Source organism: Pseudopodoces humilis, chromosome 5 (genome assembly GCF_049639895.1).
Source record: "Pseudopodoces humilis isolate 2021_Gansu_Grassland_sample_001 chromosome 5, ASM4963989v1, whole genome shotgun sequence".
Classification (NCBI taxonomy): Eukaryota; Metazoa; Chordata; class Aves; order Passeriformes; family Paridae; genus Pseudopodoces; species Pseudopodoces humilis.
The window spans coordinates 10,524,798-10,539,350 of NC_142204.1; the positions used below are offsets into that span (position 1 = coordinate 10,524,798).

At 40.6% G+C, this 14,553-nt stretch overlaps 1 protein-coding gene across 16 annotated transcripts in view; it reads left to right on the plus strand.

Annotated features, from left to right (window-relative positions):
• TTLL12 (tubulin tyrosine ligase like 12) overlaps window positions 1–13,610 on the plus strand; it is a 28,732-nt gene extending 15,122 nt beyond the window's left edge. For 15 of the 16 annotated variants that reach the window (XM_005533132.2, XM_088055739.1, XM_088055743.1 and 12 more), the window contains 9 exons: window positions 587–663; window positions 5,940–6,056; window positions 6,183–6,377; window positions 7,922–8,033; window positions 8,794–8,945; window positions 9,022–9,103; window positions 9,535–9,603; window positions 11,091–11,229; window positions 13,095–13,610. In XM_005533132.2, the coding sequence (XP_005533189.1) occupies window positions 587–663; window positions 5,940–6,056; window positions 6,183–6,377; window positions 7,922–8,033; window positions 8,794–8,945; window positions 9,022–9,103; window positions 9,535–9,603; window positions 11,091–11,229; window positions 13,095–13,246 (1,095 nt within the window). In that variant the 3' untranslated portion in view covers window positions 13,247–13,610. The remainder of the gene's footprint in view (window positions 1–586; window positions 664–5,939; window positions 6,057–6,182; window positions 6,378–7,921; window positions 8,034–8,793; window positions 8,946–9,021; window positions 9,104–9,534; window positions 9,604–11,090; window positions 11,230–13,094) is intronic. The other variant, XM_088055751.1, reaches the window with a different exon arrangement.
• Window positions 13,611–14,553: the final 943 nt, after the last annotated feature.

Below are 14,553 nucleotides of genomic sequence, written 5' to 3' on the forward strand. Positions count from 1 at the left end.
TTTCTGACAGCTGCTTCCTTTGGCAGGGCATCAGCAATGATCCAAGAGTGTATTTTCTTTTATCAGTCAGAGGGGAGCTGTACAGGATGGAGAGTGACTTTGCAGGCATGGTTACTGCTGAAGACTGCAAAAAACATTTTGCTTGTTTTCATAGGAGCAGAACTGGCTTCCAACCTCCTATAATTTTTTTAGTCATCTGTAACAAAGCGTCACAAGTAAATGATCGGTCTTCCATTTTGTTGGAAATACAGCAACTTTGTCTTCTATTTTATATGGTTGGCTGTGATTTGAGATTTTTTTTTTTTTAATGTTTAGGAGGCAAGAGTTTCTCAGGGTCTTTCAAAAGTGTTGATGTGCCCTGGCCTCAAAGTCTTATTTCTTGTTCCTTTTTACTGATAGGATTTCCTTCTGCCTCTGTTCTTGTACAGATGTTTTTTTCTGAACAGCATATTACACAACATAATAGAATTGTCAAAATATAACTTTGCTGAAATTCACTTGCATGAAAAAGAACAGACCAATAAAACATGCAATGAAGTCTTTCATTCTGCCTAGAATTAACTTTTTGTGATTTTCTGTTTTCTAGGCAATTTTAACAGAAAACAAGGAAAAACTTCCCGCAGCAATAAATCCACCAGTTTATGCCAAAGACAAAGTTTTCAAGTATGTATCCACAAACAGAATGTTTTCTTACCAGGATTATGTGCAGTAATTGCAGTGTCTTCAGGCTAAATAGCCTCTTCCACCTTTGAAGAACAGAGGCAAGTTAAAGGTGTGTTTATATGGAGCTACTTGCCTAAGATTGTGACTTACTAGTTGCTCCTGTTAGATTTATTCTTCAGAGTGAGCAAATTGTCACTTACAGAATTTCTAAAAAATAAATTCCATTTGGTTGGTTGGTTGGTTGGTTGTTTCTTATTAAGTGCCACGTTCTGGGTGAAGGAAAAGTTGCATCATGTTCTAACGCTAAGTTACACAGTGTTGTTTTCACTAGGTATGACTTAAGGTGTAGAAAAGACACTAAAGACTCGTCTTCTGCATTATAGCATGTATGTCCATAGGGGTTGCTCTGTGCTATTTGAATATAACGGACTATTCCCTTCTTCAGATGGTATTATCAAACAGGAATCCTATAAAAACCTGGAATGCTTTAAAATGGACATATGTTTGCTACAAAAGTGGACCGTATGCTGTGAAACCATTTCAGAAGAAAGATGGAAGAGCATTGCAAAGATAAGGGATTTTTTTGAGTGAAAACAGTGGTGCTGCATGGCCAGGCTGCCTTGTTACTGGTTTTATTCCAGAAAGGCCATTGCTTAGCATGTTCTGTGAGTTGCACTCCAGGGTGTTTGTAGTCTGACACTGGGATCACAGTTCTTGCTTGAAACATTTTGCTTAAATGGTAAAGTTGCACTACAATGTATTTGGTAGGTGTACTCGCACACCAGCTTCTTGTATTGATTTGTTACTCCCTATATCAGCTTTACTTGAGAAGAACTTGCTGGAAATCAGTGTCACTGTTTGGGGAGAGGCATTTGTTAACTTGCCCAGTGACAGTCAAGATTCCATTTGGTTACATGACCGTGAGGATAAGCAAAAGCTGATATTTTTCATCTGATGTACTCAGATACAGGAGTCAAAGGCAGGTGCATTCTGATAGAGGCAAGAAAGCAATACTGAGGATGTTGGGAAACACTGATAGATTTTTCACTGCTTATCTCTTTAGTTTGTATCTTACATTTCAAATGAATGGCATTCACATTAGGCAAGAAAGGAGGGGGAAACACTTCAAATTCTTCCTGCTTTTCTTCTAAGGAATTTAATTCACACTCAATCAATGTACTCCTAAGGGTTTCCCTCTTTTTTCCTTTATCCTCTTCATATCTGGACAAAAGGCTGTAAGATCCTTCTCATGCTCTGAATTTTGTCTACTAAAGTTCCTTCACAAGTAGAGCAGGATCTCAGAGTGAAGACAACTGAGTGTGAGCTGCAGCCTTCCACTGCTTTTGGCCTCCTTTAAAGGTTTTAAGGGTGTCACCATGGGCAGACAGGTGGGAGCACATGGAGCTGCATAGATAGTTGTAGTCTCTTAATATTTGTGCTCTGCTTTTTGAATTGCTGCTGTTTTAGGGGATTGAAGATAAATTCAAGGCACAAGGTTGCAAAGTTTAGAACTTGGAACAAAGTCATCTTGTATCCAAGCAGAGCTAAGACAGAGAATGGAAAATTAAATAAATGTTTAACCTGAATCCTGAAAAGCAGGGGAGTGAGTACAAGTAGTTTGATACAGCAAAATTATAGGTTTAACTAGGTCTTACAGCATAGTAATGGCTGCCCTAGTTCTATCCAGCTGTGATGATTGCTGAATGGAAAAAAAGAATCAAAGATCTAAATGCTTCAAAGACGGATTTATTAGGAAAAGTCTTTCCAGTTTATCTTGGGTATGATCATCTCTATTTCTTTTGATCTTCTCTTTCATGTTTTTGTTCAGCTACATCAGTTACTGTTTTAAAATGTCCAAAGAGCTGTTATGAGACAAGTCTTTGTTTGGGTTGGTCTTGTCAGCTCTGTGCTGTGGGAGTTGATTCTCATAATTGCTTCTTAGCTTTAAATATTTTGAGTAAATTAAGTAACATATAAACATATTTATCTTACTTGCATAATTTCACTGAATGTCATCTTTTATCCCAGACTTCATAGCCCTTCACCAGGGCTTTGGTGAGACAAGGGGGAAAAAATGGTTAGCTGGCTTCATTAGTTCAGTGTGTCACTGATACTGGACTGAAAGGTCCAAAATAGCTTGGCTGATACTGCAGGATTGCAGTGTAGATGTTCTGCCCTCTGCCAAAGCCAGAATGGGACTTGGTGCATTTCTTACCTCTCGGTATCTTTTTGTGGTATTATCAGTGTATTGCCTTATGTCGTGGTTTTAAAGCAGTAACTAAAAAATTACTAGAAAACTTACTTATTCTTTGCTGTGAGATATGGATTAGAACAAGAGCAAAACAGGCTTAAAAGGAATAAAGTTTATTAACAAAACTACAAGAATAAGAACACTAGAATAAACTTTCAGAAAACCCTTTTATCCCCCACTACCCACCAGTCTCTTGTTCACGTGACAACACAGAGACAAAAAACTTTGGAACTTCGGTGTTTAAAACAGTCTCAATTCCTGCTAGAGACTTTTCATCAGCCTTTGTAGAGAAACAGAAGTTTTTTTCTGCTAATCTATGGAGTTTCTCACAAGAAAACTATTTCTGTTATAGTTTTCTATTTCTCTGATGCCAGCTGCCCAGAAATCCTGCCATCAGTTCACTCCTCTCACTTCACATCACTCTGAGGTGTGTATGGGTCAATGAGTCTAGGGATGCCATTTTTAAGGATGAGTTATTCAAAGGTAAAAGTTCTCTTCATCTGTCTCTGTGAGCTTCTCTGGAAACAGTTTTCTCATTGCCCCTCAAGGCCTCAAATCTTCGCTTCACTGTTCCAGCACCTCACTGTATCACAATTACTCCACCTTTTGCTCAAAATCCACACTTTGAACACTCTATTCCTCCCAATATACTCTGTCATGAATTAAAGGAGTTTTTTTCAGAACACTATTGTCCATCTCCATAGCTTTAACAGAAAAATATTTCAGCTTATAAAGCATCTTCTTATTCTCTCTTCCCTATCTAAAACTTAACTCTTTTCTTCACTGTCTGTGATGATTTTATGATGTCTTCTTCATGCTGATTGTCTCTGTCTCTCTGGGAAAAAGGAGTAATCTGTACGTTTTATCTAGGTAGTAAAAGAATTAGTCTTAGAAAAGCTGCAAGTGTTCATGGTGTCTGGTTTCAGTCCAGCAGCAGAAACTACAAACTAGGCCAAGCCGTCCAGCTCCGTTTCTCTCCCCGCCCCCCCCCCCTCCGCCCTCTACAGCCTTGTCGGGCTTGGATTGGGGGGAGGAGGCCGAGACAAAGCCTGTTACCTTTTCAGAAGCCGGAAACCAAAGACAGCAAGAGAACTCTGGCTTTACATCTTAAGGTGGTGTTCACAAGTTGATTTCACTTTTTAATGGTCAAAACTGCTGTCAATTTTTAGAAATAATAATTGGTCAGGAGAAAAGACTACCATCAGCCACCAGCAGCTTTAACTTCTTTAGCTCCTAAAGCTATCTTAAAGGTAAAGTTACCCCATGACACCTTAGAACAAATGAAATTACCTTATTTCCTCTCTAATATTAATCTCCCTCATTTTATTACAGTGATGTTCCTGCACTTAACAAAACTAGATTGAACTCCCCTATTTCTTTTGTTCTGAATTTTAAGCAAGTCTTCAAATACAATCCTGAGTGCTCTGGCACTGGGTCTTTGCAGGATGGTAACTTGTAGGGTGTGTTTGTAAGGAACCAATTTGGGATTTTCTGAACAACTTCAATTTTAGTACTACTTGTGTTTCATGCCTATTTGTGTGCAGATTTTGAGTGCTTCAGGACTTTGTTACAGCATTGTGTAATTGGCCTTTTATCTTCAGGTCACCACTTTGATTTCCTTTTGCTCCAGCAAGGACTAACAGTTGCTCCAAACCAGTGGATGTTAGGGGAGCTTGTGGGTTTGGCAGAATTTGTAATGGATCCAGTACAGCAGATCTGGTATTACACTTTCCCCTAGTATGCAGACTTAAAAGGAGAAGCCAGAAAGCCACAAATTGCAGAAAGAAATGCCAGAGGGACTCTGTGGAAATACTAATTTCTTTCTGTTGCAGCAGTGAGGAAAGACTGGTGGCTTCTTTCAACAGGCTGATTCCTTTCATCCACAGTAACATCGTCTCTCTCAGTTATAGGCTTCAGCATAAAGAGTATAACTATTGTAATAGCTCACACATGGAGCTATGTAAAGCATCTTACATACTTGGCTTTTTAAAGAATTTATTTCCTGCTGTGACTGGGCTATTTCTGCAGTTCATCTTTTTAGAGAAGTGTCTCAGGGGAATATATCTTCCACTTGTTTAGTTGTGGAAGGAGGAGAGGAAAGTTCCACAGCTGATAAGAACAGATCTGGAGAGGAGGAAGAATACAATAGTTTTTCATGGAAAAAATTAGTGGTTTTTTTTCTTCTGTTTAAATGTTCCTTTACCAGGAGAATGATATAAAAAACCAGTCTTGCTTTTTGAGTCAACATGCTGAGTTCTGAATTAAGTGGCCTCACTTTAATCTCTAAAGTCATCAAAATAACCATTATTTCTATCTGCTTATTTTAGCATCCAAGTGACCAGTTTTATTTCAGAGGGAAGTTTCCTAAGATATGCAACAACTTGCCTCGTTCTTGGTTACATTCTGAAATGTGTCAGGTTTGGGTTGGGTGATTTTAAATGGGGTTCAGAGGGAAGTTGTATCAAGCCTCAAAGCTTTGTATATTCTCAGCATATACCTACTGTCATATGTTTGGGTAATTTAAAGTTCTGAACAAATAAAAATAATCTTCTGAAGCTACAGAATTAAGCTGACAAGATTTCCTATGACTTTCTTTCATGTGGATGACAGCAGATTGATTTTTAGAGCTCTTTCAGGAGTGAAGGTATTCACAAGGCCACTCTCACTTTTGGACTTTGAATGTTAAACAGTGAATTCATGTTACTTCTTACAGGCTTCTGTGTCACAGGATTAATCATCATCTTCTGAACAGTTTTTTTTATGAAGCTGTCAGAGCTAAACTACCTTTGAGATTTCTATCTCAAAATAGGTAGTTTTTAGGTAATCTCTCACAATTTTTTAATCTATCCCACTTCAATTTAAATTGTTTCTGTGTCAAGAAGAGATTGTCACAGAGAGTGTATACAGGAAAAACGTAATTCTTATAGAAAGTCAAACTTTAAAGTTTTTTTTTCTATTCAGGCATGAGTTGATCAGTTTCAGAAGCTAAACTGACATTTTTTTTTCATGTGCTTCTTTCTCCTAGGGTGTTCACTGACATTCAGCACGTCCTCAACAACCTGACGCATCCCCGTTTTGTATTCACAGACAACGAGGGAGAAGCAGACATCCTCTACAACTTCTCACACTTCAAAGATTATAGGTTAATTAATTATAGGATTTATTATTCCACTGATAATATTTTTTCCTTTTTTTTTTTTTCTATAAAAACTGTTCCCAAAGGCCTCCACAACCTTCCCCCTTCACCAAGCACTTGTTTACTTTGTAGGAAGCTAAGTGAGGAGAGGCCTGAGGTAATGGTGAATCAGTTCCCATGTGAGAGCCTCCTGACAGTCAAAGACTGCCTTGCATCCATTGCTAGACGAGCTGGAGGACCAGATGGGCCCAGGTGGTTGCCTCGGACTTTTAACCTCCAGACAGAATTACCTCAGTTCATCAGCTACTTCCAGCAACGTGACAGAAGGTGACGTGTATTTCCTCTTCCTCAGGTTTTCTCCTGTCTTGATCCCACTTTCCTCAAAGACCAGGAGCCTGCAGTTTGGTCATTGCAGCTGTTTTACCACCATGAGTTAGCTCTTGCTGCATTTACATTTAAGTGAATTTTACCTGAAAAGTGGGGGCTTTTAGGTTTTTATTTTAGGTAAGAGTAGTTAAGCAGTGCAGTTTGAAACCCAGAAACTTTGCTGTGATTTGAATACAGAGTTGAAGTCCTTTGCTCTTGGCCTAGTCAGGATCTTGCCTCTTGTGTTCAACAGATACACGAAGCCTCAAAATGTGTTCACAACAAGTGTGGAATTTTATTTTTTCGAGGGAACATTAGCAGTTGTTCTTGCACTTAAGCCAGAGTGGAAAATGTTTAAAGTACTTGGGTTCTGTAAGGTTGTGAAAGTAAAATTTTGTTTCAGTGTTAGACTGAAGTAGTTGTGGAGCTTTAGGGTTCTAAATCCACACTGCTGCCACTGCAGCTGTCTTGAAGTGGGTGGAAACTACAATTATACTTCTTGTAAGAGAGAAAGAGATCATTGGCTACTGCTGAATAACCTCTTCTGTCTGGCATGGAGTATTCTGGTTGAAAGGTTGCTTCTTTGATGATGCTTGCTTATTATGGCGACTCCTGCCAGGTGTTTCATTTGGCTGTTATTTGCTATACATAGTCTGTTATGGACTGGCATTGACCAGGAGAGAGCACACCTGCCACATGTCCCTAGTGTGTGGTGGTTTAATTATTTTTCAACATCAAAGACTGACAATGAATGCAGTGTGTGTGTAGAAAATGGGAAGGAGTGGCAGGAATTTTCAAACTAACAAAACAGAAGTTAACTGCTATCTTCAGCTCATTTTATGATGCTTTAATAGGTTGAGGAAAGAACATCAAGCATCATCGTGTCCTGACTTGGAAAATTAGATGGAAGGACCAGCATATTGCTGGATTTTCTCAAGGATATCTTAAAGAATTTTACCCTGGGAGGTGTCTGTGTGCTAGAAAGCGAGACGATGGTGGTGTGTTTTTACATACCTGTAGTGTGAACTTTTGAGACACTGTAGTTTCTTCCCAAAGAGATGAGTTCTGGTGTCATTTAATGTGAATGATTTGGAGGTGTCAGTAGGGAACCAACTTGGAAAATTGCCCAATACCCCACCAGAATGTTCTCAGGCTCCTGGCAGAACAATTCCACACCATGACTTGTGCATGTTCATGGTGATGCTGTCCTGTTGATGGGTTGTTTTCCCTTTTTGATGGAGTCAGTTGCAGTAGAAGGAGATAAACAGTGAGATCATGATAGGCCCTAACTGGAAAAAAAAAATTGTGAAGGGTAACATTGCTTTTTCTCTCCCTTATTCCTAATGCCTACTCCTCCCAGCTGTCAGCAAAAGTCTTAATTCTTGCACTGTAGCCCACAGCTTTATAAAGTATTTTTCCAGGAGAAGACCTGGATCAAGCCAAGTGGGTGTTCAGACAGATGAATGAGGTGGATACTTAGAGATATTTCTCTCTCTCTCCCCCAGAGGAGAAGACAATCACTGGATATGCAAACCATGGAACCTGGCCAGAAGCCTGGATACGCACATCACCAACAACCTGAACAGTATCATCAGGCACAGGGAAAGCAGCCCAAAGGTGAGAGAGCCTGGCTTTGAACAGGATTTAAAAGGCAGAGCTGAAAAAACTGCTTTGCCGAAAGATGTCTGAAAATACAAAGGAAATTAATTTTCTTCAGAATTCATATTCTGGCCATAAGCATACAGTTCAGAATAGAATCAGTTGGAAATCGGTCAACTCCAGTTGTTGCAGTGATGAACTCAGAGCCTGATGTTGTCTTATTTAAAAAATAAAATTTGCCCTGACAATAAGGGATGCCAGCATGGTGCTGCTGTAAAGCCAGTCCTCAGGCTCAGACAAACACATTGGCTGTAGTTAGTATTCATCATTAATTTGGGAACATTATTGCTTCTGTCCCCTGGTTGATTGTTACTGCTCTGCTCAGTGGCACAAAGGACCACCTTTGCCAACAAGAGATGAATCACAGAGCTTTTAACAGTGTCCCTGCAACATCCACCTGTACATTACAGTGTGTGAGCACTGGAGCTCACTTCAGTGCCATTTGTTGGTGATGTGTGGATTGTGTGTGTTTTCTGGGGTGCAGAAATGCACACAGAATTGCTTCACAGTTGTTGCAAAAGAACAAGGTCACCAGAGTTAGAAATCTGTACTTTTTTAAAATTGAGAACATCCTGGTTTTATTCCACACCATGTAGTTAGAGTGTGACAAAAAGTAACATTTTCTGAGGAAAAGCTGAAATGCAAGCAGGGGTTCCCTAAGTCATGGAGGGGCAGTAACACATCTCACCTGAGCTGTGTTTCATGTGCTTTGCTGTAGGTGGTGTGCAAATACATCGAGGAGCCGGTGCTGTTTGAGCGTGAGGATGTGGGGCTGGTGAAGTTTGATGTGCGCTACGTGGTGCTGCTGCGCTCTGCCCGGCCCCTGCAGCTCTACAGCTACGACGTGTTCTGGCTGCGCTTTTCCAACAGGTGCCCCCCTCCCCCCGCAGTGTGCACATGCTGGAATTGCATACCTTGGAAACTGAGGAGTTGTTCTGTTCCTTAGGGCATTTTCGCTTGATGACCTGGATGACTATGAGAAGCATTTCACTGTCATGAATTATGCTCCTGGTGTGACATTGAAACAGGTAAGCAAACAGCCCAAAACACTTCATCTTTCTGTTGGTAGAAAATCTTCTGGTGCCTGCTCTGTGGCTGTTAGCAAATAGTCTGTTTCACATCCATTTGAACAGGGTGTTGAAGTCCTAAGGAAATACTTTTCTAGACTCTTTCCCCTCTTTCCCCTAATAATCTGTGGTTATCCAAGGTAGTACAAACAAACATTCTGAATAAAACACACAGAGACAATAACAGAATTATAATAAAATGACCGCTTGTCATTGTCAAAGCCTTAGTTTGATCTTTTATAACAGGAAGTCCTGGAACAAGGAAGGTATTCAAGAGCTGTCTTAATTCCCTAGTTCTCTACATGCATTTGTATGAATGGCAAATATATTTGATCTTCATTCTCTTGTCATTCCCGAGCAAGACAGCCTTTGATGTTACTAAACTGTTTTAGGTGCACTGTGAAGACTTTATTCCTCTGTTTGAAAAACAATATCCTGAATATCCTTGGACAATGGTACAAGTAAGTCAGCAGTTTATCTTTCTCATGTAAATGTTCATGATCTGTTTGGGGTTTTTTACTCAGGTTTTCCAAAAGTCTTGGGTTGTTAGGATTTTTTTTTCTCTCAGGAGACATACTTCATGTGTGTAAGTTTCACAAAGGAGATCATATGTTAACCTTTACTTCAGAATTTTGTGTAATTTGCCCTCAAATGCTTGCTTGTTAGAAAATTGTATTTTATAATTTGAGAATTTTATTTCATGTTCACACTATGGTAATTCTTTATGTTGGACTTAGCAGTACAGCTAGTCCTACTCTAAAGTGCAGAGTTTCCTGCTGCTGCCTCAGCTTCTCTGTGTTAGCAGCCTTGCCAGAGCCCTGTCCCTGCTCTTTGCATAGATGACTTTTCACAAGAACACAGATGGTTCTCTGATACCAGGACATCTTTGATTGTAAAAAGGAAGCTCAAAATATTACAGTTCCATAAAACGTGCAGGAGGGCAGATGAGGCCCTTCTCATTGATTTTAATTTTTCCTATGATTCATGCTTGAAAGAAAAAGCTGAATGTGAAGAGCTGGTTCAGAAACATGCACAAAACTGAATTCTTTCATTTTTTCCATATTTATTAGGAGCTAGAAGAAACAGAGTGAATGATAACTGAGCCTTTATATGTGCATATTTATTCAAAAGTGCATAAATTATCCAACTGTGACTTGATTTCCATATATTAATTCACATTTGTTTTAACTAGACCCTTGTGTCCAATTAATGATACTCAGAATATGGCAGGGTTTAAAATAGTCTGGAAGAAGCTACAAGGGGTGAAAAGAGAGATGTCAAAATACATCCTGGAGGTTACCCAAAGTAGTACAGTGTACAGAAAAAAGAGGGAATGGTTCACTGCAGCATAAATTCAATGCTAAAACTCACATCTGTGCATTCTTCCTGGTTTATTTCACTTTCAGATTGGATATCTGACTGTTTTTCAAAATACCTATGAAGTACATTCTTAAAATCTCCATGTCCCCCCCACCCTTCTTCGGGGTATAAATGGGTAAAAGATTTTTCATTGCAGAACAGAACAGAAGAAAGCTAGAATACAACTGAATAGGCAGGAAGAGAAGCCAGAACTTCACAGTTGTACTGCTGGTCTTCACAGAACTCTCCTAGGTTTCTTTTTCCCCCCTCCTCTACACATAAGTGCAATACTTGGCATAATGCCTGAGAAGGGAATTAATTCTAATATAAAATGCACTATTTTCAGGATTTCCATAGTATTCATTGCCTCCCTAGAAAAGTCCATGGATATTGCCAGGTGCTGAGTTCTTTCTCTGTGTTGGCATTACATCTAAATGCACATTTGGAAGCCAATACTGTGTAGATCTTCATCTGTTATGTTGTACAATTGATACAAACCTTTAAAACACTGCATGAATGAAGTGATTAGACATGTGTGTTGCTTTTATTGAACCTCACTCCTCATTCAGAGGGCTTTTTCTGTTATTAGGCAAGTATTTTTAAGGCATTTGCTGATTTGTTCCAAGTTGCTTCGTCTAAACCTGCCCCTCTTGGCATCTGCGATTATCCATCATCAAGAGCAATATATGCCATTGACTTGATGCTTAAGTGGGACACCAGCAGAGATGGTGAGAAGCTCCGTTATTTGAGCGTTGAATTGTTTGTGCTCGTGGACCTTTTCAGAAGTCTGTTTCTTCTCTTTTAACTTGTACTGTTTCTCAAGTAGTGTGAACTGTGTGCTCTGTCCCTCCCACTGACACCTGAAGTTACAAACCTATGGGGATAGCATCTGCCATGCTGCTTAACAGGTGTGATGGGGCAGCTGCCAACTGCCAACAGCTGCATCTTTGCTTCCTTGCTGCTGTTCTCTCTTTGGAGAAAAACAGAGCAAAACAACAGAGGGGTGGGGGGGAGAACCAAAAGAATCCAGTCAAACCACCACACACACAAAAACCCCAAACAAATGTCTGAAATTTCATGTCACTCTCTGTGAAAACCTTGGAGACATCTAACCGTCTGTGGCTTCCAGACTTGGAGCAGTGTCTTCAGTGCACAGTGACTTATTACAGCAGGGAAGGGACCACATTCACTATTCACCAGTGCTGTTGATGTCCTCAGGGCTGACATTCAGCTGTTGCCAAGTCTCTGAAAGAATATGTGAGTGGGGCTGCTTCATGTTAGTACCACAGTATGGGTGACTTCCTGAAGCCTTTCTTCCAGGCAGCTGTGGAGGAATGGTAGCAAAATCTGCAAACAGACTGAATAATTTATCTCACTAGGAGGTTTAGGAATGTTCTGTAAATGTGCCTAACCCAAGCATGTGTTTTTTGTAGAGGTAAAAAAGTAGCAGAGGCATCAACACAAAGAGAGCTGCCAGGGAGTATTGAACAGAGCTGAACATACTCTCTTCCTCTGGTACTGGGTTCTCTGGGACACAGGAGAAGTTGATTGCCTGTGCCCAGGTTTGCCTGCAGATGTGTGTTGGGTGAGTGCCCCATGGCCACTGCTGCAGGGACTGATTCTACAAAGATTGAGTCGCTGTCATGGAAGGAAATGATTGAGAAACAGGAGGTATAGGATGGAACCTTTACTGCTTAGATGAGGTGGAGCAAGAGGTTGAACGTGGTTTGCTACAGCCACACTGGATGCTCTTTCACCTGTCCCAGAGGTGTCCTGAATGGGAGAAGCAAAGGAGCTCACAAATGTTACTAGCTTGAGGAAAACTACTGTAGTGAATGAACCAACCTCTCATAACATGCCTGGCAGAACATGAGCTGCACAGGTCCCTGGCCTTTTGAAGATGAGGGGTGATGCCAGTGTCAGTGCTGTAAAGCTGTGGGCAGCCTGTTGACAAAGAGATTCATTGCTCCTGTGCAAAGCAGAGTAGGATTTCCTTATCCATCAGAAGGTTTTTCCCTCACTTAACAATCTCAACACCAGATATGAAATAAAATCCTTTGGTTTTCTCTGCACAGAATGGATTGGATCCAGAACTGATGAAGTTTTAAGAGAAAATTAAATTTCCTGACTTCCTTTAGGAAGTGGCATGAAGTGGCAGATGGGGGTTGCTGCAGTTAAAAGAACAGGACTGCTAAATACCTAGGAGGTTTAAGAAAACAAGGTTTGTATTGAAATGTGAAAGGAGAAGCAGAGTTTTCTTGAAGATGTTTAACACTGACAAGCAAAACAGCTGATTCAGGAAGATTGTATTGAGTGGCCACAAATTCTCATTCCAGAGGAGGCACTGAATTAGCACAGTGGTTGCAGAATCTGTGGGATAATTGTCCTCTGGATAATGATGGCAGAACATACTTCTGTCCCTGCAGTAAAAACCAACCCACTGAAACAAAAACACCCTACAGGCTCAGCAGTTTGGGTCACAAAAGATGCTTTTCGCAGTATTTTTTTATAATTTCTGGATTAAAGACAAGTAGTGATTTAAGATCTCTGTAGAGTTTGTATTAAGCAGCAATGTTTGTGTTTGCCTTGACAGGAAAAAAAATTATGCAGCCTCAGATCCTGGAGGTGAACTTTAATCCTGACTGTGACAGAGCCTGCCAATACCACCCTACCTTTTTTAATGATGTCTTCAGCACCCTTTTTCTGGATGAAACAGACAACTGCCACGTGACACGCATTGTCTAACCACAGGAGACATGACTCCATCAATTTCCTTCTCAGATATGCTTAACAGCAGGATTTATATTTCAGTTTTATGAGCTGCTGATACAACTGTTTTCCTATGCTGATCACCAGGGGAAAAAAATACCATATCAGAAGAAGATGCAAGTACCATATACTGTATTGATAATCCCTTTGTCTGCACTGTCCAAGTCTTGCTTTGTTCTTTCTGTAAAACATAGGTGTGTGTTGACAAAGTGGCTTGTTTATTGAATATTTGAGACCTCAGAGTAGGACTTGTTTTTCAGGTAGCCTGATTGTTTACTTGCTGGGAAACATTGCACAAGTTCCTTATGTCAACATTAAAACTATAATTTACTGAATCACACTGGGGTTTGTATGTCCCTTACTTATCTACTCCTATACAAAGATCTAAATTGTTCTGGTGGGTGGGAAATAATATATTAATAGGGTATTTCACTGCAATGAACTGTGGGGTTAATGAGACTAAAGACTGTGGTGGCCAGGCCAGGTTCGTTGATCTGACCCAGGACACCATGACTTCCCCAGAGAGAGCAGTCCCACAAGAGACAGCCTTCACAGGGAGGTCTCTGGTGATACCTGGCCACCAGGTAACCTCAGCAAAGGGCAGCCTGTGGCTGCAAGTGATTTCAGCTCTGCTTTCAAGGTTATCCTGGGCCAACTCAGAGATAGACAGGAGCGTTGGGATGGCAGCTCCCTGCTGAACTGGGCAGAAGCTGGGGTTTTTATGGGGGAAGGCCAGGGTTGTACCAGGGGGGAAAACCAATGGGCTACAAAGGACCAATACAGTCATCAAGGCATGGTGGGATACCTCACCATGAGAAGAGAGGATGGTCCCATCAAAGGGGTATCTCTCCAGGAGAGGGTTGGGATAAACTTGTCACAGCTCCCCCAGGGCACATTCCTCCAAGGGAAAGCCTTGGCAGACTGACCTGCCTCCACAACTCCCCCTTATGTATTTAGTAAAAAGGCCTTCTTAACAACTCCTAAAGCAACATACAACACAGGAGAACATAAGTAACACAGTAAGGATCAGAACAAAAATCCACAAAATTCCCTTAACTAAAGATTAAACCCATCCTGTTAATCCCCATTGTCTGAAAAGTTCATTGACAGTCTGGCTTTTCTACTTTTATGCCCTTTACTTGTTCCTTCAGTTTCTGGATGTTGGTGTGGATGAATTTTGAGCACAAAGAGAGGTTGAAGCAGCACACCCCCTCAAAGTCCTGGCAGCCATGTCCATGGGCAAGTAGTAGGAAGTCAATTGCTGCTTGATTTTGTAGGGCTAC